At 37.7% G+C, this 26,738-nt stretch overlaps 4 protein-coding genes and 1 pseudogene across 4 annotated transcripts in view; 1 reads left to right on the top strand and 4 right to left on the bottom strand.

Annotated features, from left to right (window-relative positions):
- Positions 1 to 26,738, top strand: part of LOC126800743 (elongation factor 2-like) — a 138,644-nt gene that overhangs the window by 75,610 nt on the left and 36,296 nt on the right. The window lies entirely within an intron of this gene.
- On the bottom strand, positions 212 to 3,842 carry LOC126800754 (double-stranded RNA-binding protein 2-like). The gene is made up of 4 exons (XM_050528166.1): positions 3,676 to 3,842; positions 2,283 to 2,530; positions 1,847 to 2,066; positions 212 to 1,630 (listed from the first exon to the last, which is right to left on the bottom strand). Exons 2-4 carry the CDS (start codon positions 2,526 to 2,528, stop codon positions 486 to 488), a joined length of 1,611 nt encoding a protein of 536 aa, XP_050384123.1. The 5' UTR covers positions 2,529 to 2,530; positions 3,676 to 3,842; the 3' UTR covers positions 212 to 485.
- On the bottom strand, positions 6,034 to 10,875 carry LOC126800574 (probable aldo-keto reductase 1; annotated as a pseudogene).
- On the bottom strand, positions 13,353 to 14,383 carry LOC126800761 (uncharacterized). The gene is made up of 2 exons (XM_050528172.1): positions 14,233 to 14,383; positions 13,353 to 14,067 (listed from the first exon to the last, which is right to left on the bottom strand). The coding sequence occupies exons 1-2, from the start codon at positions 14,313 to 14,315 to the stop codon at positions 13,578 to 13,580; spliced, it is 573 nt and encodes a 190-aa protein (XP_050384129.1). The 5' UTR covers positions 14,316 to 14,383; the 3' UTR covers positions 13,353 to 13,577.
- Positions 17,892 to 25,592, bottom strand: LOC126800745 (phytyl ester synthase 1, chloroplastic). The gene is made up of 13 exons (XM_050528154.1): positions 24,807 to 25,592; positions 24,550 to 24,601; positions 24,325 to 24,380; positions 23,411 to 23,569; positions 23,212 to 23,316; positions 22,672 to 22,778; positions 21,764 to 21,885; positions 21,517 to 21,625; positions 20,826 to 20,959; positions 20,130 to 20,481; positions 19,201 to 19,314; positions 18,460 to 18,545; positions 17,892 to 18,363 (listed from the first exon to the last, which is right to left on the bottom strand). The coding sequence occupies exons 1-13, from the start codon at positions 25,222 to 25,224 to the stop codon at positions 18,063 to 18,065; spliced, it is 2,115 nt and encodes a 704-aa protein (XP_050384111.1). The 5' UTR covers positions 25,225 to 25,592; the 3' UTR covers positions 17,892 to 18,062.

The raw sequence follows: 26,738 nt of genomic DNA, 5'->3' as shown, positions 1-26,738 counted from the left end.
GATTGCACCTTAGTTGATGAAAGTTTATGACCTGAAGTCGATAAAGTATAGTTCATGAAAGTTAGTATAAGTGTATAACCAAACATTTTTGGCTGCATCGTGGAGATTGCCCTCATGACATTGTATGAAATATTAAGTATGAACAATGAAGTAAGAAGGAATGAAGGATCACGACATTGACTTCCGGACAGATTGTGCAAAGCAATTTCGCTAACCACGTCTCAGATCAGACCTCTTCAAAATTGGTATTATATGTATAAGAGATCAGAATGGATGTTCTGGACCCTGATTAAGCTAAGCAGATGAGTATCAAATTTATACAGGTAACTCCTAAGAGAGCTACTCATTTATTGAACTATTCACTCTGTAGAAGCACCAATTGCTTCTCTTAAGACCCCTATATGCTCACACCAGAACCTGATTCAGATTCAAAGGGGCTTTCTGTATTATCTATGCTTGGTTCATGTATGAAGAAAATAAAGCTCTTAACTTGGTTTTGACATGTTGTGTTGACTAGTATCGTTCTTCTGCATGTTAGGTATCACCGTCTCCTGACTAGAACTTTGCATGCTTCTTGCTGGTGGAGCTGAACAAACCGGTACAACTGTTCTAATTCGAACAGCTGGTGCCATGAAGCTATGTCTTGGTCTGCCAAATTCCATTCTTTCAAGTGATGGTGTAGCTGAGTAAGAAGGCATTCCAGCTCTCATTCTTGGTGGAGCAGGGAACCTGGTTGGCAAATTCTGTGGTCTAGATAGTCCAGACCCCAGTGAGGAAGTGGGTCTTTCAGTTCTTATCAGTACATGATCTGCAGCAGATGGTGGTCTAAGGCCTCTAGGAGAACTCATTCTTGGAGGATTTTGTAACCGAAAATCATTGGGCGTGAAACTAGAATCCATGGTCCCTGTGTTACCCCATTGAGATTGCCCAGTCTGTTTCCCTTCCAGCTTAAGGTTTTCAATTCTGCTTCCCAGCTCGAGAAGATTTTGCTTGCCATCCCGCACTTGTTCTTGGATTCTTTGTTCGGTTGTACTGGTTCCAAGTCCAAAGGGAGATGGCATTACAGAAGGAGAGTACTCCAGTGATTCTTCTGATTTTTCTTCCTGTATCTCTTGAATAGTCACTGTGGACTTGCCCCTGATCGGGTTAGGAACCATATCATTTGAGAAGCAGAATGATGAGGCTGAAGTAGAGATTGTAATTTTGGGTCCATGAGAGGTTGACTGTTCTTGCCTTGATGGAAAGTAGAGACAATGATCTGGGTGAAGCATGGATTGCATAAATGGATAGATTTGAGGAACGGACGGAACAGATGGTAAAACAGGAAATGCCAACCATCGGTTCTGTTGTTGTAGTAACTGCTCTTGCTGCCATAATTGATACATGGCTAGTTCAGTGGAATAATTCGAATAAGCCCAGTTATGTATTTGCATTGGATATAGGCTTGGTGTTGGCAGAGTAGAATCGCTGCAGCTGGGAGTGTATCCATGTTGTCCATGTCTCCGATCATTTCGAGGGTTCTTAGGTTCAGATGGACGCAAATGTTCAAGTATACGAGATATTATGACTCGTTCCTGTTCGCCAATGCCTTGGGACTCCATTAAGGGAGAAGATGAATCATGTTGAGCCACTGCATAAGTAAAAGAGTAATTTAAGTATATAAATTATAAAGAGTTGTTTCACTGAAATTTGTTTTTAGCCAAACTTTTTAATTGAATTGTAAGCAGCCAAATGCAGAAAACGCATGCAAATTTTCAAAGCTAAATTATATATGCTTCTTTGATTAAGTTCTAACAAATCTACTTAGGATAAGACGTAAAAGTAATAGTAATGAGATAGTGCATACGTCTTTTCAGGGATGTCCAAGCAGCTACAGCAGCATTTTTCTGAGCTTGTTTCTTTGTCCTAGCTGGGTCCCCAACGAAATTCATTCCTCCTAGCTCAACATTACATGAAAAAACAGGAATGTGACCTGGTCCAGATCGAACAGTTGTATAAACAGGAAGGTTCAAACCAGCTCTGTGAGCAGTCTCCTGAAGCAAGTTCTTGTAAACTCCAGTTTCATCCTGTGCAATTATAAGCATCAATCAGCTATGATCTACCGCAGTTTGCATCAAATTAGGGTAGAACGCCAGTTGCCAATCAAGTTGTAGAATCCATGGAAACAATATGGGACCTGACATATTAGTTAGCTTGAACAGGTGTCGACACATTGTGTATACATCTAGAAAATGGAAACCTATACATTAAAGACGGAAATCACATGGACTTTTGCTACTCACCAATACTCTTGCAGCCAATGCTCTTGAAGGTCCTCTTCTTGCAAGTGTGTTTAATGCAACCTCTGCTGCAGCATGTTCTGCCTGTCTAAGGGTAGTGCAAAAGGCAGGACTTTCAAAAGTTTCTCCATTGAAGTTGACAGTTGCTTTGAATCGAGGGGCATGATCTGGACCTTCCCGGATACATGAGTAAGAGGGCAAATTAAAACAACTTCTCTGAGCTAACTCTTGCAATTGGTTCTTATACATGCCTGTATACAGATAACATACATTAACATCATTTGAAAAAAAAAAAAAACCCTCAGTTTTACCTTACACCCTATTCTGGGAAAAAGTAGGCTATTATAGAATTAAAAAACAAAAAAAAACACAAAATAACTGAAGCTCAGATCCTTTTGAAGAAGCATAATACAAGAGCACACTTTGTAATGTTTTGAGCAAGTACAAAGAGAAAAAATGAATGCAGGATCTAGCAACAGCATATAATTTTGATTATTTTCATATGCTTAGCTATAACGAAAAGCCTATAACTAATCTCATTGGACCAGCAACCTCATAGTATAGCATGATCATGCAAAAAGTGTAAATAAAAATCTAACAACCACCTTTAATGCAAATTCAAGTTAGCCAATTGTTTGGTGGGAGTTCAAGAACTTAACATATTTCACATTTTTGTATATCACGAAGCCAATTGCGTAATTCTATGATCAAGCTGCAATTTGCATCTTTGAAATACAAAATCAGGAAACCAGCTAACCACTTGCCATTTCCATGATTTCTTTCGAGCATTCTCTAATTCTCAAACAAGTTGTTTACAAACCTTTAACATTTTCTCTGCCGTTGTAATACTATTGATTACAACCACGATATCATTGAAAAAAGGAAACAGCCAAAAACTACCCACTATAGAACCTCATCTTCCCTAGTAACTACTACAACTAACCAACATATTGCATAAGCTTATGACTAATTCATGTGCCCACTGCAGTTTCTTGTTACCTTAGCTTAATATGACCGAAATCGTAAAGCACAATGCTCAACATCAACAACCATCTTGATCATAACAATATTCAAACAGAATATACAACTGATCAACTAACAACATCATTCTCAGCAACCACAGTAATTTCCAAGTTTCATGCCAACCAAAACCCAGAATCTCAAACATACAATGAACTACTTACTCTACCTTACAGACGATCAAAGGAAGCAACTTTCCATTACCAACATCAAAACCCACATCCAAACATATACAATCACTACCAAAATCAATCACAAAAACCCAATTGACACCACAACTGATAACACTCACAATCATCAAAGAGTCAACCTTTAAGCAATCAAATGCAAGAAAACGATCTGGGTATTCAACCAAAAGGGTGAGAGAGCCATTCACCTTCGTGGGTCAGCTCAATTTCGAGAGGCTAAGATACCAAAAAGCAGCAAGAACGATAAGGAGAGACAGAGCAGTGTTAAAGTGTGGGGCTTTTCTATGGGTATCAATATTCTTTATCACACCAATCTTTATATGATTGTGTTTCTACTTTCACTGTCAGAGGAGCAGTACAGAATAAGACTCTACTCTACACCAAACATGAGCTCTGCCATGTTTATACGTCAGAGTTTTGACGAAGCGCCGTCGTTTTGGTTGTTACTCACTTACGCTGACAGTTCTGGTTTCTGAACCTTTGGTTGGTTTTTTTTTTTTGGATCAATAACCTTTGGTTATATGTCTTTTTCATTCCGTCGAAAATCGATTTTACGGTAAGAAATAACAAATTTTGCTTCTTCTTTTTTGTGTGTGTTCATTTTGCTTCAAGTGAGTTAATTGATTGAACATGTACGACCAACTTCGTATTTTTGCTAATTTTTTGTTAATGTCTTATATTGAGGGATGTGATTGATAGAGAGAAGTGATTAGGAAAGTGTACACTAACTAATTTTTTGCTTCAAGACTTAAGGTTCTAATGAAGCACATTTTCATCATCGTCTTTGTAAGTTTTGTTGATTTTCACCACGACAATTAGAGAAGATTTGCATAGAACTTATAAAAGTTGAAATGATTTTCGTAACTGTCAAAATTTTCTCACTGTATATTGGAAGGGGATGATATGTTTATGCCACTTAGTCATGATAGTCCATAACATTACTCTTCTTAAATAAAAATCCAACTCTCTGAGGACCCTGACTTGTCATTAAACAAAATGATGATACTGCTCCATACAAAACATGCATAGATACGTACCATTTGATACATAGGGAGCTAGTACAACACGAAGTTTAGCTGATTTATTGGATTGCTCACATCAGTGAACGCTTCAAAATCCAAACAACTTAATTTGAACTCCAAAAGAACACCTTAATCTTACTAATATACAAATATCTGTTACAATGCTTCTACCTTTTGTGTTTTAACTTCCATGTTTCTGAACTTTTCAGTCTCCACAGTATTCTAATTCAGCCGTTGAAGCTTCTCTGATGATTAATCTGGCTATTATAAAGTAGGGCTGGACTCGGTGTCAACGGTTCAGTTTATGAGCACTAACCGAAAACTGACATCGAACTTTCGGTTTTATGTTTTTTAAAACCGAAACCGAAAAATATATATAGAAACCGCGATTTCGGTTAACCTATAAGTCGGTTCGGTTTCGGTTTTGTTTCGGTTACAAAACCTAATATCCTTATTGACCTTTCGTACTTAACTAATGAAAATATAAAGATTAAAAGTAAAGGAGTAAGCTACAAGTTCAATACTTTAATTAAGTATATTCACCAAATAAATAATTAAGAACTCAAATATTAAATAAACAAAATTATTGTGCTTTGCTGAAACACAACAAGTCAACCAAAATAAACATTAAACCTTATGAGCTTCATCACCAGATGTTCATACTTGTCTTAACATGAGGGCTAGTTGACAAAATCCATAAGCATTACATTAGATCTCTCTATGCATGATTGTACACATATAAAAATCAAAATCATATATTACTTTGTACAAAATCACATATCTCTACATGTATATATTTATTACCAAATCTATGCTTTACATAAGCAACCGATCGATTACATATGTTCATCAAATACAAGTTATAACCTTACATCTCAATTCTCGGTTCGGTTCGGTTTCCACCGGTTTTCTGAAAGCATGAAACCGATAACCGACACCAACTTCTCGGTTCGGTTCGGTTTCTAACACCGACGCGGTGATTCTGTTCGGTTCCGGTTTCTCAGTTTCAGTGCGGTTCGGTTATGGCCGGTTTCGGTTTTTTCGGTGTCAAAAAGTCCAGCCCTATTATAAAGTCAATGGTAAACTGTTCAACATGGAAGAAATTATTAGCAGTAGCAGGACCAGTGTCGGTTCAAAGTACTGAGATTGTTTCATTGTTATATGGGTTTGGAACAAATGTATGTCACTATGTCAGTACCTGCTGCTTCTGCGTGTGCTTTTCATAGGGACAAATATGATATGGAGAGTATAACAACAAAAATGGTTAGCATACTAGAGTAAACAGTTCATCAAAAAAAAAATACTAGAGTAAAGAGTAAGGGTATGTCCACATCATTGTCTTAGGATTCAAAGCAGAAGGTTGTGTATGGTGCAGTGGTCTGGGTTTAGATGAGAACTTGTGACATATTTCAATGCAAACCACCATCACAATATCATTGAAACTGCTAAATCAGGTTCTTTTTGGATAAACCTCGACAGAACAAGGATAATTTATTGAATGAAAGATTACAAGAGTAACAGCAACACAGGCAAGAGGAAGACAAGAACCTTACCCCTTGAAAAATTAAAGAGACATCCCTCTTCAAGAGTAACCAGAAAACAAAAACTAGCAAAGCCGAAAACTAGGAAGACCTAAACGGGTTCGAGCACAAAAGGAATTGCAATGTTTGGTATCCAGTCTCCCACCAAATCATCCAATCCCTTATCACAAGCCGTCATCTTATTGAAGGAAAGAGAGAAAACCAAAGAGAGGGTAACATGCAAACCAACCCCTCAAATACAACATAATGGCCGTCATCTATGTTGGCTTCTTTTGGTTGCATAAGCATTTTGGTGGTGTATCTGCACATTTCCAAGTGCCTCGAATGAGATTCTCCGGTAGTCTGTACCCTACTGCTGCATTGATAGGTATCGTCTCGGATATCTCTTGCATATCTTCTTTAGATAGCTTCACTCTCAGGGAACCAACATTAGCATCAACATGTTCAATCTTGGCTGTGCCTGTAAAAAACAGGAGAGTTTCCTCAATTAATGTGAATAAAGGAAGGTCTGGACTGTGACAAAATATATTCATCAAGGTAAATTGTCATTTGTCTAGTGCAAAATGTCGCATCGTTACCACACCATTTTCTGGAGAAAGATGCCCCAGCTTTCTAGATTTGTGCAGTAAGAGTTCTTGCATGAATAGATTTGGCAAGTCTATGAAATTATATCATGACTTCCATGTGCCAAGACAGCAAATTTCTGATGCACAGTAATTCAAATGCAGAAAAGAGCGAATTCGTAGGTCTGCAAGAGGAGAAAGTCCTTGCAGGAAAAAGAAGAACGGAAAAGAAAAAAGGCACACACCAATAATAGGTACAACACCAGGCACACCGCAGACAACCGGTTGATTAATGAGCCACGCAAGTGCAAGTTCTGCAGGGGTGCATCCGTATTTTTCAGCAAGTTCAGTACTTTACCCTGAAGGATCATATTTTTCTTGAGGTTCTCTCCTTGGCAACGAGGAGTTGTGAGCTGATAACAATTATTGGCCACCAAATTAACATAAGCAGCAACATGAGGAAATTTAAAATAAATGCAGGCTGAATCAGCCAATATAAAAAATATCTGACATATAAGTGATTACCAGGAAGCGATCTTCAGGAAGACCACTTGTAGCTAAGAATCCACGACCTAGGGGCTGGTATGGCACTATCCCAATCCCAAGTTCCCTATGTTCCAACAAACAGATTAAAACGTAGAAGGACTTGCATTTAGTGTGCAAGTGTATGTGTAATGTAGAGTTGTAAACCTCCACCTCAACTATGTAAAGTTTATGCTAAGCTTTACTGAGGACATGATAAACATTGACAACCAAAACCGTGAGTATACAGAAAACAAATCAGCTTGAACACCAATTTGCAAAACTACAGATTAAACTATTGAATGGATACATAGTTACACACACAAGTCCCACATTACAGAACTGTGAGATGAGGTTACCTGCAAAGTGGGACGAATTCTTCCTCAATTTCGCGAGTCCAAAGATTCCATTCCATTTGTACAGCCGTAATGGGATGAGCTTCGTGTGCCCTCCTAATTGTTTTCGGACTAGCTTCACATAATCCAATGTACTTAATCTTCCCCTCTTCCACCAGCTTCTTTAGTTCTCCCATCTAGTCTCGCCAAAGTAGGAAGCATTAGTATATTTTAATTTAAAATCCAAGAATTTGTGCCAAATGACATAATGAACAATGGAACATCAAGATTGCAGTTGAATAGCCCGTACTGTGTCCTCTATTGGAACTGATGTGTCTACGTGCTGCTGATAGTAAAGATCAATGTATTCAACACCAAGGCGCTTCAGGCTAGCCTCGCAGCAGGATCGGACATACTCAGGAGACCCATCAACGTTCCTAGTGTGATCAGGTTCAATTTTTACAATGCCAAACTTTGTAGCCAGCTGAACTTTATCTCTAGGCAACTGCTTCAATGCCTAAAACAATTGTAAAATACTAAGTTTAACAATAAAGGCAGACATTTTATCTTGTTTTTATTAAATTTATGAAATGTAATGAAGCTACCTTTCCAACCAAAATTTCATTGGTATGTGGTCCATGGAGATCTGTTGTATCAAAGAATGTTATTCCCTTCTCAAATGCGTGCTTGATGATTGATGATGCAAACTCTTCACTGACAAGAGTTTCGTTGTATATCCCAGTAAGCTGTTGCTACAGACACTAGATGGTAGAGCCAATGACTGGGAAGGCAAGAACGTCAAGTTGCTGCTACATACATGCATATAACAACAAAACTGCATGGCAAGTTGCTTCTACTGCATATACTAAATTGTAGAGCCCAGGCTTGGAGAAGAGCTGCTTGGGAAGTTGTTCTTGCATGTACTGGATAGTAGGGCTATCAGGCTAAGGATTGGAAAAATAACTACTGTCAGACTTATCCATTTTCAATTTTCTTGGGAGCGAAGGTTTGGGAAGCTTGTGAGTAAGGCTGGGGAAGGCAAAAAGTTCTGTCAAGCGTTTCAGGTTGGTCTGCTTGGCTAGTTGTTTTAGGACTGACCGCGGCCCCCAACCTAACCCAAATATGCCTGCTATCGGATTGTTATCACCAGTCACATTGGACCCATGTGTCAGCAGTGGCAGTGTCCACCATTAAGTAAGGTGTAAATAGCCAAGAGGCAATGACCACTCGCGTTACATAGTAATTACTAAGAACTCGAAAAATGAGGGGTTGTATTGTATTAATGAACTCCCCTTTGGGGTTGATTATTGCTCTTGCTGAACTCAAGGACATGAGATTGAGAGCTCGATTTCTTGATATTTCAGCAAGTAGGTTATGCCTTTCTTTGGGAGTGTGATTAGTTGGAAGGATAACAGAATCGATTGGTATGAGCTGGATGCTAAATCCACATGTTGCAATGGGCAACATGCATGAACAAGAGAAGGGTCAACATATTGCTGCAGACAGTTTGTTTCTTTCTTCTGCTCTGGGAATAACTCATGTGTAGAGACGTACTTAATCACTTATGTATATATATAACTATCACTTATAGACATATATGTTAATGTATTAGATATTCAATTAATTTACTATCAATCAAAAGGTATTTTGTTGCCATGCATTCAACTTGTAATAATGGTTTGTATCTTAATGTGGATTCTGGTAGGATTTTGCTGCTGCACCTAATCAGATGATCCCTTTCCATTCTTTCTCATTGAATATTTTGGTTTCAACTTTCACATTAAATGCTTGAATGTTTATAACAAAAGAGAATAAGAGATAACTAGAACAATCTCTAGGATTACATTGTTAGGTCCATAGTTCTGACCAAAACGGATGTTCTGGTTATTGTAGGCACAACCAAATGCTATTGTTAACTTTTTGAGTTGTCAAGTGAGGTCCTTTGAAAGTGAAGGTGTCTGTTGAAACCCAACCCTCAGAAAAGCCACGCACCACCATAGAAGGTATTTGTTGAATTATAGTATGGGATGAGAAGACAAGATCTGAGAGTTTTTAACTGTCTTCAATTTCTCTTGATGAAATTACAACCGGTTGGATGAGCTTCTGTGAACAAAGCAGCCAAAAAGAAGCTAACAACAACTCTTCCAACTATACTGTACAACCGATGGATAAAAAGTAAACCAACTCTTGATCTAGACAACTAATCAAGAAAAGGTGAAATCAGTTTGTATGAAGCAAACTGATTTTAAGGAGAGAAGATCACATCTGCACGATCTCTGCACAGACTGCAATAAATGCAGCAAATGAACTCAAAACGACAAGAAGAGGAACAAACGACCACCAAGAATTAAATAGAGAACGACACAATCAGGGAGAAACGACCACCAAGCTGCAGCCTTGCGTGCAGCTCTGCAAGATAGCCCTGCGTGCCCCTGCAAGCTCTGCAAGTGAGCCCAGCAGATAACATAACACACCTGCATACTTCAATTAGTTCAATAGCAGTCTCTATCCAGAGTGAAGCTTCATTCTGAAATTTCAGAGTGAAGTTCCAATTTTGGCACACTTTTCAGTCAAATATTTTCACCATAAGCGATTCAATATTTAGTTATGTTATTCAAGATCATCTCTACAAAATTTCATCTAATTCGGACATCGTTAAGGTATCGAAATTAGATTAAATCAATGAATGAATTAAAACGGTTCAATGTGAACCGTTCGTGTAAATCTCAATTTTGAAAGCTCAAATCATTATCAAATTAGATGAAATTTTGTAGAGATGATCTTGAATAGTATTGAATCGCTTATGGTGAAAATATTTGACCGAAAAGTGTGCCAAAATTGGAACTTCACTCTGAAATTTCAGAGTGAAGCTTTACTCTGGATAGGGACTGAGTTCAATAGTATTCTTGTACAGACACAAGCCATCACTAGAACATAGCTTTGGAACACAACATGGATCGTTGCATTTCATATTACATAAACTACTATTGCGTTCAGTTGAGCTCTTTGGAGAGCTTTGTAAATTTGATCATGATTCTTCAATTGTTAAATTCATAATATTACATAAACTTCTGTGTACTGTTTTTAGCAATTTGAACTGTTACAAACTTATTGGCATATCTCTGGTGCAAACGAAACTGTAGATTGTTTGACATTGAACAAGAATCGATGATTTGCCTGCTGAAATGCTCCATGGATGTTTATTCCTGTCTCACTAGTAGGAAATATAGAAATGCAGATAGTACGGCCAATAGTTTCCCATACAGATATCGGATACAGCAGCAGGTCAGCTCCTTCAAAGTGATATGTCAATGCTGGTAGTGTTTTATTTCTCATATCTCTATATGTATAGCAGAGATCAAACACCGGACTCTTTCGGTAACACTGGAGAATATACTTGACCATTTTTCTGGTTTCAAAATCTGATAGGCAGATCGAACCAGAAGAGTGTATGGCGTACCAGAGTCTAGGACAAACCCACCACCCCTGGGGGATTCTCTCAATTAAACACTGTTGGGTCTATACTAAGGCGCTTTCCTTGAATACTAATACCCAACATGTTGATACAGTATCTAGGAAATCCCTCGGAGATTAACCTTGTGGTGCGTACAAGTCCTCCTATTGTTGCTTCTTCACCAAACTTTAAGAACGTATGAGTTCCTCTTGGTGCAGGCAATGGTGGTAAGCAGTAGGAGAAGCGACCATGTGTCTGATCAGCTTGCATTAGCATGGACCTTGGTCCTGCCCCTAAACCAAACACCCCAGCTATCTCCCCTGTACTTTTACTAAAGCTGATGTTCTTATTATCATATCCACAGCCAAATGCAGCCAGGTACTTTAGAAATTTTAGCTTGCTGCTCAAGAAAGTGAAGGTGTCATTTGAAACCCATCCCTAGTGCTGCCACTACCGTAGTATGTAATCTTGTAGAGACAGTACCCATCACTAGAACATGCTTTTGGAACACAGAGTGGGTGGGTACATAGTAACTTGCTGTATGATGAGGAATTTTTTTATAATTTCCTATCTTCATTGGGAAGCAGCTGCTGCAGCCATCACCCTGAACCCATGTATCGTCACTGCCTGTGTCCACCAGTAAGTTAGGTGAATATAGTTGAGAGCCGATGATCATTCTCGTAATGTAGTAATGGCCTGGAGCAGGTGGTATAGGGATTGTATTATATCATTGGCTACATTTTTCATCATTAACTCTGCTCGAATTCTTGACATTTCAACAATATGATGCCTCTCTTCCAAAGTGAAATTTCTTGGGAAGACAGGATTACTTGGAGTGAGTTGGAGGCTGAAACCACAGGTTCCAATGGGCCGCAGTGCAGTGACCATGTACGTACAGGAGGACATTCAACAAATTGCTGCAGATGGTAATCAGAGCCATTTTTATTTCTATCTTTTAATTTGGGAGAAAGAGTTGTGAGAAGGGGTGATAATTACAAGCTTACAATTTTTGTTCTTCTGTTGGATCTGCAATAAATTTAAAACTGCAAAAATAGATTTTCTTATATCTCGCATTTTAGATCTTGATTGTGGTACTTTGAGTCCTAATTTGGTTTTTTTTTTACATCCAATGGATCCTATCATGGTCAGGATAGGTTTGATGGAGACCCTTTGAAAATAGACGGCTCTTGTTGCTTGGCGTTGCTGTTGTAAACCCAAAGAGGAATGAGGCTTGGGGTTACGTGATCTATTTGAAGCTAATCGTGTTCTAATAAAGAGATGTTGGGAGATGCTCTCTTCTTACTCTCCAGCCTCTATTTTGCTTAGAGCTCGTTTTTTGAAAGATGATTTCCAACCTATAAAGTCTTACAAGAGATCTTCAATCTGGTCGGGTCTCAAAAACATTTGGCTAATGTTTTTAAATTCTTTCCATTTGAGTGTTGGTGATGGTAAGAGAATATATTTTTGGCAAGATAATCGGTTGGGTGAGCCTCTTGCTACTAGTGTCGGAGTAAGTGGCTTTATTCCGCTTCAGCGCATTGCTCTGCTTGATGAAGACACATTTGACTCTCATTTATGGCCACACTCCTCAAGAATTCTGACAGCAAAAGAAGCTTTTATTTTCTTCTCAAATCATAGTGAGCATAAAAGATTGAGGTAAAGTGATCTGGAGTAAAGCAATTCTACCCTGCAAAACTCTTGTTGTTTAGAATGCTCTTCATAGGCGTTTACTAACTGATGATGCTTTACAACGGTGAGGTTTTTCACTTCCATCTCGTTGCTTTTTTTATGGTAGTCATGCGGAATCAGGTACACATCTTCTTTTCAAATTGTTCTGAAATTGTGGTTTTATGGAAATGGGTATGCCTTCTATTTTCTCATTCATTCTCGCCTCGGGGATACCCTTGATGAAGTGTTTAATGGTGTTGGTGTTTTAGCCTTCCCCAAACCTAAACGTCGACTTTGGTTTCTAGTCTCATGTAATCTAATTTGGTTTATTTGGATCACTAGGAATCTGGTGTGTTTCGAATGTAAGATTTTAAGGTGTTAGAGGCCCAACGTCATCTTTTGGAATTGTTCGGAGAATTATCACGATATGTCTATTTTCTCTATTCTTGGTATCTCACAACGGTCTGCTAATGCTACCAGCTTCATCCCGTCCTTTAATTCCTAAGGGTTTTTTGGCTGAGGGTTTGCTATTTGCTAGGAGTTTTTTTTATATCTATGGTTTTGCATGGGTGGGTGTACACATGACGAACTGAGCTTTTGTTTATCCTCTATGATGGAGTTTGCCAGACATAGGAGGTAAAGTTCGAGGAAACTTTGTTAGTTTGATTTCAGTAAATTAGGGGAAGTTTGCCCTATTAAAAAAAAAAGGAAAGGTTTGAAGCTCAAAGCCAAATATGAAAGGAATACTCTATGAACATGATTGATGCAAACTATACTTGATTATTTATTGCAGGCTACAATGCTTTATTATACTTTCATCACAGGGCATACATGCCATCAACACAGGTTACAAAGAGTACACCAGAATGTCTTACCATGTACCTGCTAAACAGAAGCAGATAATAAACACACAGATAAGAGTAGCTTGATTATACTGAACCAGCAGCATAGTTAACATACACGACATTCTTGAAAGTCATCTTCATTATGTTCGTGGCCATGGCGAAGTCTTTGAACTTTCCTTCAAGTAGTGCAAGGCCCTCTCCATGTCATCTGTTGGAATGGTGAGCCTACCATCGCCACGAACGGGGAGTGCACTAGTTGAGTATACTGTACGGCTTGGTTTAACCCGGCTTGATACCATGTTTGATATCATGTTGACAGCTGGTCCATAACTGCTAGTTTCATTTTTGCGGTAGTGGTCATCATACTTGTCACTCTTTCCACTATGCTTGTAACTTGGCTTGTTGCTGTAGTCATTGTAGTCATTATAGCCTGCTGGAGTGCCACTGTAGTGTCCGGTTTGATGGGGCTGTTGGCGATAATTCGCACCATAGGATGGTGCAATCCTGGAAGCTTGGTCAGCATAACCATAACCACCTCTGATGGGGCTGGAAGGCCTGTGCTGCCCTGAGTTATCAGCAGCATAGCCATAGCCTCTCACTGGCTCAACAATACCTGGATGAGAACTTTGCCTGTATGAAGGTAATAAAGGTGAGTGAATACGTTCTTCAATGATAGTCTCGGTTTTGGTGACATAGGTTTCTGGTTTATGGATGGGGTTACAACCAACGATAGTTCTTTTAGTACCGTCAGCATCAACAATGACTGTAATGCACTCCTCTTCAGTAGAAGCATACCTTGGATTTCCCCATTGGTCGTAAGCTCCAACGCCGCCGGTGGAGTAACCTGATCTGTAATTGCCGTAGTCATTGTACGCCATGGTTGTGCTTCAAGTTTAGAACCTGTGTCTTGCTTGGAACTCAAGTTAGGACTTGTTTCTCAGTTGCAACTTGCCGAAGCCTGTCCTTGGATTTATATACAACAACTAGCTGTGTTACTTTTCTATCACAGATGCTTCTCCATTGCTTTAGTAATGCTGAAAGAATCATATTCTGCCAAAAATTTCTATGGATTGTGACTTGCATTGTCTTCTGATTTGGGATAGTTTTGCACTGGTCATAATGCATTGCTTCCATTAGCTACTAAAGGATAGAGATCAGAATAACTTTAGCTACACAAGAAAACTACGTTTCGTATAGATGTTGCATAAAGAAATTAATTGAAGCTCCAAGACCAGAACTGTGGCTCCAGTCTATCCCTGAAGATTTCATGGAACAAATCGTTTTGCCTGGCCAGTCTTAGATTCTGCCTTCATAAATATCTGAAGAATCATGTTCTGCTCATAAGATATGGACCTCCATTAAGCGCTCTTATATATTCCCAGAGTTCTACTATCTCTGATACAACCCGCCCCAAATATTACCCCAATACCTGGAGTAAGTTGGGCGGAGACCACTATTAAGAGAGGTATACCAAAACTTTTGGCAGTTTCCCCTAAAAGTAGCAAATTCTACCTACACAAAACGACACACTTCTAAAATCAACCATCAAGCTCCACTCCTGGAGCCATCTACTCCCCTAAGGCATCAACCACTGTCACACAACACAACATAACTCCTAAGTGAACTAATGGCCTCAAGATAATCAGAACATTCTACTACAACAATTTGGAATGAAAACAAAACAAAAAGGTAATGGATTGATTGATCCTACCATGCAGAAGCAATGGTGACTATGCATCAGCTCTAGGTACCCTTGACCTCGTCTAGCCTTTCATGTAAACTGGGCGATTGAAACCGAATAGCCTAGGGGAAAGTATTTAAAACAAATACGTTAGAGTGAGTAGACGAAAATAATATTGAATAAATAAATAGTTTAACATACTTCCCCATTTTTATATTAAGAAAATCATATGCATGCACGTGTTATCAAAATTCCTTAATTAATAATTGTTCTCACAAAATCGGACTAGTCCCCACTAGTTAAATATAATCAACAATTATAATTGTAAAAAGCCGACTAGCCCCGCTAGTCAAAATAAAATCAATAAAAATAATTATAAGGAGTGGATTAGCCCCGCTAGTCAAATATGATAATCAATTTAATAATAAAGAGTGGACTAGACCCCACTAGTCTAAAAGAAATAAGTGAGTCATACAATATGCGCCCCAGGCAAAATATATAATCTCAATCTCCTAATATTGTCATGTCACGTTAACGGAGAGAGTATTTGGCTGTCGTGACATTGTCAGCTGTCACATCACCACCCAGGCAGAAAATAACCACCATAAGATGGAATAGTGTGCTAGCATAATCGTCTCAAATGTATGGCATGTGATATGAAAATTAATACCATTTGTATTTGTTGATCATGCCCCCTTTATATAGTTTAAATGAGAGGATAACATAATAAGAATATGATATCATCATAGAATACACTAGCCCTGCTAGTCTAAATAAAATCACAAAATACGGTTCCCAACCGTATATAATAAATAAAAGAAAATATATCGCAACATGTCTCACATGTCGCAAAATAACGAAATAAGAATAAAATAAAATAATTAAATTTACAATATTTACCGGAAATCTCATTTCTGAAACTACTACTAAAATAAAATCACAATTTCTTAGAAATTCCATTTCCAAATAAACATTCGTAAATCAAAATAAAATTCCCAAGCGAATAAATAATTCAATAATCATGCATGCATGTATTTAAAAATAAATATCTACTCCCAGTAATCGATTACACCGAGTTCGGTCCAATGTTTCTTTAACTCAAGTCTCCTCACGTTACTTCGATTTGGTTCAATTCCTTTTGTGAGAACGTTGCTAGGACTGTGACAAACAAAACCCCTCAAGAAATCCAGACTATGGCGGCCGGAGGAAGGGATTCCGACTGCAAAGGCTTGCAGCGGCGACGGGGCTTCTCGGGGTCGATTCTCCTTGACAGCACCACCTACCAAGATCGAACGGCGACCTTACAAGCTCCAAGATGTGACCGGCACCGAAACCCAGATCGGCTGGACGGTGGCGCTACATCGACGTCGATTCGGAGGAAAAAGTCGGGGTCAGGTGAACAGTGGCGTGAAGGGGATTTTCTAATTTTCTGATTTTCTCCCCCTTAATCTCATATTTATACTATTTAAAAAATGCCTAAATACCTTTTTTGCTTCATAACTTTTTCATACGAACTCCGATTTGAGCGTGCCGCATGTCTACGAACTCATATCGACGAGCTCTACAACTTTCGTGAATGAAGTTTTCTCGAAAAACTTGCGCATTGAAAAGTCAACTCTTAGCGTCGCTACAATTAGAACGACTCTCGTTACAAATAAAAATTAAAGGTAAAATAGTAAGAAATTGTAGAAGGTTTGGGTCGTATCAATCTCATTCTTCAATCGGCAGAACATAATAAAGATAAGCGACTTTTCGTCCATTAGAGATAAATGCTGACTGCTTTCATGGTGTGAGTATAAATCTGGCTACTTGACAAAGTTCCTCACAGTTCTCATTTCTGGTATTGATGTCTGCACCCATAAATATGAAAAGTTGGCGACCAGAACATGTATGCATCAACTTGTATCAATCGTTGTCATCAGCAAACTAGTAAATTAGTCCATCAATCAAATAATGATCTCCAATGGAATTAATGTGATATATGACTATAAGTGTCGTATTACATACTAAGCTAAGAACAGTATCAAAAATATACATGTTATCTATGTGTATGGACGCTATTATCACCTCCTGTTGACTATACATATCACAAGGGTCATTAGTCACTACCCTTATAAATGCAGTGGTCTAAATATTACTTATTAGGATCGTATCGGTTAAGGGGTAAAAATATATACCGATGATATATCAGATTACATCGGATTTATCGTATATACTATCTTTAATTAAATTTATTAATTTTACAACAACTAAGTACTAAATAAAAATACACAAATGGTTTCAAATAATAAAAAGAAGTGTCTAAATAATGATTTGTTGGATTTGAGGAAGATAGGTAGTGGTTTGACTTCACATATGAAGTTGCAGGTTTCGCCTGATGACGTTTTCGGCTTCCCTGATTAAGATATTGGTGTTCGAAATCACTTTGAATATGAATATGAAGTTTTTACGTTCGAAGAAGAAATTTTTCATTGATTTAAAGCGCATCGCGTCTTAATTTTAGATTTAGTCATTTTTTCTTTCCTCGTAAAAGTAAAACGATAACATTTTTATTTGAAATAAAATAAAAAAGAGTCTAATATATCGGGTCAAATTTAGATTGACCCGATATATCGGATTTTGACCATAAAATTAGTGTTGACCGATAACTTAAAATGATATATAAGATATCGTATCATTTTCTTAATATTGAAAATATATCAAGGATATATCGGAATATTTAGAACAAAGTATAAATAGTAGGTACCAGTCTGATAATCGCAGGTTCCAGGTTCAGGGACAGTTTAAGCTGAAACTCCGCCATCACTTTAGGTTTCAATTCATGATTCAGTATCAAGAGACAAATATGATCTGTTGTGTCTGCAACATCATCCTTGTTCCCATGAATTACTTGTACTACCGTACAGTGAAAACCAAGAAGAGCTTGTTCCTCGAAACCAATTGTTCAAGGCTCAAATGTTGGAACTGTATTTAGTGGGGAATGCAGTGCCCGATATACTGTTCTGTCAATAACATTCCTGTAAGGATCCTTCTCTCGCTTCTCAAGTAAGTATGCTAAACTTTGCTCAATTTTAGATTGTATTTCGAGATACAATTTGTTTGCATTGTCTTTGTCTTTCAGGATCTCTTCCCTTCCTTTGGTTTCTATTGGTTTCCCAAACAAATAATAATAGCGACCTGGTACCTTAGGCAGAACTCCCGGAAAGAAGAGGCCCTGATTGCCAACTTCTCCACTCTTGTCCTCCCTATGAACAGACCACATTTTTGTCAAATGAAAGATTAGAAAAGACATTCAAATCACATATAGAATTAATTTGGATCATCTTTCAGGATATCTTTACCTCAATTTTATTGCATCATTCTGAGCACCGTTGACAATATCAGCCACCACAGGGATGCTCTTTATGTCATTGTAGTCGAGAACCAACTGCCCCATCCAAAGCAAGAACCAGAGTTACAATAATGAACTTTAAATTGTAGCTCAAGACAAAAGGATGTATCAATAAATATTCCATCGGAGATTCCGAAGTACATCATTAGATGTCTTAGCAAAGGCAAAATCATAAATGTCTATAAAGAATGTTCAAGAAATTATGGTATAGCAGAATAGACTACAAAGATGGAGTTAGGCCTTATCTCCGAAGCAGAGCATGATACGGAAAGTAAACAGAAGGATTGACAGAAGGTGTATGAAAGATTTAGACAGACCACTGTATTTTGTTCAGAACCATTACTACCTTGTTAAGGCCATACTTATTTTCCTATTTTATAGAATGACACCCGATGGCAATCTAACCCTATAAATTGGAATTGCATATTGTATGTCTACAAATTGAAAATGCAAAGTGTATGTCTAGTTGTCAATATGCAGACAATGCAGTGTAGGATGTTACTAAACCCTTGGTTTGGTAAAATCATTTTCTGTCATGTTTTCAGAGATTAGGAGAAAACTATAAGAATTACAGATGAGGCATAAGTACCCTAACTGAGATTCCATAAAAGTGATAAAACTGTCATAACCCGAGAAAAGATCATAAATTTTACCAAAGAAAGTTTGCAGTATAAAGGTTACACAAGCTTACTTCGAGTAAGTCATCTTCTCCTACAGCTGCAAATGGTACAATCGTGGCCCCAAAACGTGCAGCCATTCTGACAAATTCAGGTTCCTCAGGCCAGAATAACTTGTATTTTTCACCCTGCCAATTATAGAAGCACCCTATCATCAGGGGGAACAAACTCTTCCTATGACATCTTTGATTACTTTACAAAGCACACATATTTTGTATATTGTATTTTGGTTTTCCTTTGCGACCCTGAATATTAACATGCACAGTTCAAGTACCGTTGCCGAATAAAGTGAAAGCAAATTGACATATGCATATCTGCTTTCTTTTTTCTTCATGGTTGTCCTTTAGATAATAAATCTAACAGCTATGATGGGCAGACAGGGAAGTTAGGCACAATGACAGTATTATAGGGGGTCACTTGAGTTCTGGCTCAAAAATATCAAAAGAATCTTACCTTATTCATTTCAACCAAATAAGGTTAGCTTATTCTAAAATGTCTACATAGGCTTAAGCAAAAATATGCAGCCACAAACACGAAAGTTTGTGATGGCTGCATAGCGCTGTAATACTTTCAAAATTCTAGTGAAGCTTTTATTCATTGAATCCAAAAAGTCATCAGGACGTCCAATACCTTGACAAATGTTATAAAATTAGATGCTTGATCTTGAATTATGACTAAAAGTCTACAACACTCGTACCCATGATGCAAACATACAAGTAGATGAATGAACCTACACAAAGACATGGCATACTGACACACAGGTGAAACAGCTTAGTATAGGCATAGCACAACCAAGTTGTTTTAGGGCATTTTATATATTTAAATGCCCAAAAAATAAACAAATACTGTCTAAAATATTATAAATTTCAAGTAAACTGCCATTTCACAATATATATAGTTAAATAGTACATTAGTACTATAAGGAACATGGCAGTTGGCGCACCTTGTAATGGAGAGCTTCACGTGCACCACCAGGATACAGGAGAACATGTGATTTTGACGAAAGTGATTTGAATAGATTTCTTGGCGTTACGGGGAGTGCACCAAATAATCTGAGATTGTCAAAATTACTTGAGCTCTTTCCAAACATAAGTTCTGGATGTGCTAAACCACGAACCATTATTTTCTTCTCTCTTAAAAATTCTCCAACCAATGAAAACATTTCCAGCCCCAGTAAATTATGATAGCCAACAATTAAGACAGGTCCTTCATTTGGAACTCCTGCAAGACCTCTCACTACTGTTCCATCGTCCATTGTTGAAAAAAGAACAGAACCAGCAGCAAAACGTAACAGTCTGCGATTCAGTTGTCTTAGTACCAGCTTTGGTCTTATGTATTATAATGATACTATATGCAACTTAGCCGGGTCCAGGTAAATTGCAAGTGAAACCCATACATGATGCATCTAGCTGTTTATAATATCCTTAATGTAAGTAGCAGTGTTCTTTTTCCTTTTTCTGGAGACCAGGAAGGTTATCATGAATTATAACAGGATTGTTGTATGAAAGCATAGGATTGATGTACGAAGATGTATGCAGAAAATCCAAAACATGGAAGCTAGCCATCAACAATCAACAAACAGAAAAAGGATTTTTTTTTTTGACAAAAGAAAAAGGAAATTTAGGAAGAGCTAAATTACCTGAGTTCTTCATCAAATGTATAGTTGAGTTCTGCCATACTAGGAGGAAGGAAATCTGTGAAACTATCACGCTTCCTCGAACGACGATATTTGAAAGTACGTTTTATAACTGTCAACAAATTAACCCCATCTTCCTGGCAACATGGAAACAGTAGTGCGTGCAGTTAATTAAGTTTTGTTTTTATGCATGGGAAAGGCACCCCAGAAGAAAGTTTCTATTGCACAGAAATAGCAAAATAGAATTTAAATTTTGACAACAAATGAAATAATAATAATAATAACACATATAGTGTCCAGCTGTCCTTGTCAAAAACCAATTGATATCCTAGAGAAATTTCCATCTTTTACAAACTTGCATCCAACTTGTTAATTGTAAAAACTAAAACAAAGTGTCGAGATCAAGCAACAGCAGATTCAAAACAATAGAGTGGCGGAAGTATTTCTATAAAATCAAATCCAGCAATTCCATCAAGTGCACGCCTTTTTGTCAATTTAATAATAATTCTATTAACTTATTTGAGAGTGAAACTGAAGCCAATATGCAAGTTAATTTACCTTAATCAGATTGATAGTATCAAGTAAGTCTAGACGGTTTAATGTATTTATATCAGTGTCAAAAATCTTATTAATAGAAAATCCAGTAGCAACATGCCAGCCGCCAGTTTTGTAAAATGCATCAATATCAACTGACCAGTAATAGGGTATGCCCATTGTCCGGGAAGTGACGAACTGTACAGTTCTGTAATGAGCTCCTTAGTCGTTCTGCTTCATCTCGACTGGGAACCATGTTATCCTTGTCACTGAAATGAAAAAAATCAGTTAGTATGTCATTATCCAATCTGATCATGAAGAAATGTGAGGAAACAATTGAAGAGAGAAGAAAAAATGTCAATTTTCCAGAAAGCAAGAGGATCAGAACAGGGTAAGTCAGTAAGAACCTAGCCAACACAAGTACTTCAGCTTTAATAGCATGGAGATGGGAATTCGCATAACCAGCAGCTGTTTTGAGCAGCTTAAGCTTCCACATGAGAGTTTCTTTTGGTATAATATCGGCCAACGACTGAGAAGAAATTAAGTTATACAAGTAAATTAAAAAGATAATAAGCAACAATTGTACTGTTTATAGATCAGTAATGGCAGTAAATGATACCGGAACAAAAAAAATGATAATGACCCATGATTTATAAATACAAAACTACATTCATTCTTACAAACCATTCTCTTGTAACCATTCAAGATGATGTGCAAGCTATGACTTCTATAAGATATATTCACCTAAGGACTGCAGGGATCTTTATAGAGGATCAAATTTTTTATCTGCTAACCTATGCATAAAGTGTACAATCCTCAGTCGGTAATCTCAAGTTCAGTGTCTATGGTTATTCATATTTACTTAAAAGTAATTGCTCAATTTTTTGCCTGTCTGTCACAGTGACTCTCAAGAGTTAAGCTTCTCAGCAGAGAAAAACACACCGGTGTGTGTACCAACGAAACTAGATTTCAAAAGAAAGGTAGAAAATTAGATTCGTCATAGCCTGTATTCATAGCTAGGAGATTTGAATTTCAACCAAGATGAGCATTATTTCAACTGTTTTTATCTTTTAACTATCATCTACCTTATCAGTGAGCACATGCTTCTTAATTGATGTGAGTGTGAATGAGACTAACTACTGACCATAGCAGGGAAAGGAAAAGAACAAATCCGGTAAATGAAAAACACTAAATAACAATATCAATGGTAAATGTTAGGCGAGGCACCTATAAAAACAATAGTTCAACGGAAAAAAAAAAGTAATGTCAAGAAACAAAAATTACAGAGTTAAAAACAAATGCAAGTGCATCTTACAGAGAGATATGGTAGCAAAGCTGTGAGATTCTGAGACACTTGCATCAATTTTAAGCTTGGAGGAAGTGTACTGTTGATGTTTACCATCGCCATTTTTAATGGATCACCTGATAGCATGGACATTTGAGAAAACATTACAACCCATTCAAACGTGACTGAAAAACAAGAGTAGGTTGAAACTACCTAGAATTTGCTCTAGTCATGGCACACATCAAATTTCCAGGACTATTAAAAGCTAAAAATCTCCTTATAAGCATGGCTTTCAGTAGTCTAGTATTTAATGTAAGGTAATTTTTTTAGTGATGTGGCAAGAATATATAATTTTTGGGAGTAGCAGGGTTTATGATCAAGCTTCAAGAAATTAATCACTTCCTGGACCAAGGTAATACATTTTATAAATAATAATGAGGACATGATTAAAAGCGATAAAGCATGGGGAACTGCTAAATTAGCAATAGCTTTATACTTGCTGATTCTGCATCAGTCTGGTTTCTCCAAAGATGTAAGTGGATGTAGATTCTGGGGTAGCAAATTACATACCCATAACAAAACTGAGAAGATAGGGAACTGTAATATGTAATTCTTCCGGCATAGCCTCCAAAAGTGGGAGTAAAGGTTGTAACTGAGACCTGTCGAAGGATGTTGCTACAATAAAACACCAAAAATGTCAAAATAACTTTGGTGTATCTACCAAAGTTCATGAACACATAGAGACTAAACTAGATACCATAACACCAACCTGGGTTGACTAGTACCAGAACTAGGTCAATGGTAGGATTGCGTGCAGCAACAGAAAGTGATAGGCATCCTCCAAATGAATCTCCAACCAAATAGATTGGCTTGTTAGGAGATGAAGCATGCTCAAGCCTAATAGTTTCTTCCACCAATTTCACCAGGCCTGCAAAATGTAAGCCCGCTAATTCATTGATTGAAAGAAACACCTTATAAATGACTGGGATAAATCTGACTGTCATAAGTTTAAAGAAAGACCTCTATGCACGTGGTACATAAGTAAAGTAGAATAGCTTAGAGACTACAAAATGTCCATTAAAACAGCATATATCCATAGCCACTTAATAGTTCAGATATCAAAGGTAAAAATGAACGGATCAAGTAAGCATTCTAAAAAAAAAATAACAAGTAAGACAATGTAATGTAGTTTGATGATTCAAATTCTTCAACAACAAGAAATGCCCCATGCATTGTGGTTTGGTATAAGTGAGCAGGTCAGTGGAGACCTCTAGCATTATTGGTTTAGCAACAAACAAGCACAAGACAAAACCCAAGTACAAGTTAGAAACTAGTTAAGACTGTTAACATCATATGGTAATTGGAGCCATCTATATTACAGAAAACTATAATCTTCGATTTTCAAGATAATACACATATGGAGATCAAACTAGCAGAAAAAAACAACTCCCACATGGAATCTAAACTGAGCATCTTTAGATAAAGGATGCAAGCAACCAAATCCTTCGGTGATTAAATAACATTGAAAAATCAAGTTGTTGCTAAAATCAGTTATAAATACAGGACTGCCCATCAATAGCTAGAATACCATAATAAATAGATCGAGATATTACTGTTATATACACATAAAATTCTACGGATGAACATAAAAAATGTAAGGAATAGGGGAATAAAAATTAAGACCTTCAAATGGTGTGCGATCATTAACTGGAATATGCAAGCATCGAACTTCAAAGACCCTTCAAAATTTGAGGAAGTATAAATCAGAACAAATGGTCGACCCCAAGTCAAATAACTAAACCTGATGTGTAGAAGTGCCATGTTTCTCTAGCAAGGCCAAGTATTACAGGAGCAGAAACTGAGAAACAAATACATAATTGTCAATAATCAAGGAAAACAGCTACTTACTTCTGAAGAGCTTTATGGTGCAAAATGAGCCCCCACCCAGTACCATCCAGCCCTGTATGCATTTATAGTAAAATGATTAGACAACATTCTATGATCTAAATTTCACTTATTAACAAGCCCATGAAAGGTTTCTTCCCATAAGAGATATAAACATTCATTTTTCCTTAAGAACGCCGGTGCATATCACTTCAATGGAAATCACACATCAAAATTGTTTCAAAATTTATGGCATATGGTGACTTATCTGGCTTTATTACCGGGCAAAAACAATAGAAGTGGAGAATCCTTCAAGGGAGGGTTGCTGGCTAGGGGGCTAAACCATCGGGGAGGACCACCATCAGGCTTAATCATCTCCTCATTTGCATCAAAATAATCCTTGACGGTCACAGTCCCATACCCGTCATCCCACAAAGGTTCCAAACTTTCAAGAACACCATCTTGTATCTTCTGTTTCTCCTTAACCTTATGCCTCAAACTGCCATTCCCTTGATCCATTAAAGGCCTACTTCCCTCGCTCTCCCCAACTACAGAAGCTCCATTCACTACAACTGAGTCTGAAGACAAAACTGATGCATCCTGATTGCGTAAACTCCTAACTTGCACTCTAAAGGGAGGCTTACTCTCGGAAATTAATGGAAAAAAGTGAGGTCCCCCAAAACCTATAACTGATGCCATGACTACTGCAAACAATCACAGAAGATTGATTCTAGACCCTTAATTCACCCACTGAGACTAGGAAGTCCGTAAACTAGCACTTGGAACAGAAATGAAGGAAAGTGTGCAAAAATTCAGTTGGCCCTTAAACCACTCTACAGATGAAATCATACAGTAGGAACATAAATGCACAAAAGGTCACAACAGTGAAACTTGAAACAAACCCAGAATAACAAACTGAGATTTATATAGTCTGACACAGGAACAGTTACAAAAGTATAACTTCAGGCAGACCCAGAAGAGCGAACTGGAACTTATACAAGTATGCCACAGAAGCAGTTCCAAGACACAGCAACAGTTCCAAAAGTGAAACTTGAAGCCAACCCAAAATAGCAGACTGGTAATTATATACAGCCCAGCACAGAGACAGGTCCATAAAGTGAAACTAGAAGCAGACCAAGAATTATTGGCAGCAAAAGGGTACAGCGAATGTGAAACGAATGCTACACAAGTGAACACAGCAATCATGGAACTTATTAGCCCAGAATTTGGATCGTACCTCAGTAGGGTCTGAGTGGCACAGAAAGAGTTGGGGTCTTGTCCATGCTTTTTGCACTGGTTGTCAATTGGCCCCATGTGGGAGAATGCAGAGCTTACAACCGACGACCCTGTAAGTGATGGTAAAAGTACTTAGCTTACATACCACACCGCTCAGTTTAACGAATGGAACAACGAAAATGAAAGGAAGCTCCAAAAGAAGCATCTTCTCTGCTCTGGAAATTTTACCAAATGTGAAGAATTAAAATCTCAGTATCAGTCAAGATCAGCCCAGAGTCCCATACAGCACTAACATTCTATAAATCCAAGTGAAGTAGGAGAACCAATCTATATATCTATACAAGCACGTAGCTATACACACGGCTACTGCATGCTATACTATATACCATCTCAAATTACAAAAAAAACTCGTATTTTTAGTTAAATTTTTAGTGTTAAAATTTAAATTTTAAATATTTTAAATTTTAACACACCCTACATTTCTATATATAGTTCATAAATAATCGTAAGTTTTTTTCTAACCTAACTAATTATGAAATCTGGCTCCGCCCTTGTATCTATATTATAAATGGGTGACTATTGGGACCCCGTTGGAATATGGTAGTGTAGTGTAGTAGGATTTTTCCCGCTCAAAAACATAAGCTATAGCGATCAAAGTTAACCAGAGACACTCCTAGCTTTCGTTCTTCCGGTCAAACAAGGAATCATACGAATGAGATTATCCATAACGCTTCTAAAGTCAACAATTCCCATACTCGGAAGCACATAAACTCGTATTAAGAGATTGAAACAGAAATGACTCCCACTAGTCGCGACTCAGAGACAACCAGACGAGCCATACAACCCATGACCAAAAGAGAATCTGTAGCTGTAGGAGAAACATGCCACAATACTCACCATTTCTTAATGGACTAGTCGGATTAGAAGTTTAGAACCCTCTCACCTACATCTCAAGGCCATATGGTTCTTCGGGTCCT

The sequence above is a fragment of the Argentina anserina genome, chromosome 6, assembly GCF_933775445.1.
Source record: "Argentina anserina chromosome 6, drPotAnse1.1, whole genome shotgun sequence".
Taxonomy (NCBI): Eukaryota; Viridiplantae; Streptophyta; class Magnoliopsida; order Rosales; family Rosaceae; genus Argentina; species Argentina anserina.
The sequence above is the reverse complement of the archived record's forward strand: the minus strand, read 5'-3'. Positions and strand labels throughout refer to the sequence as shown.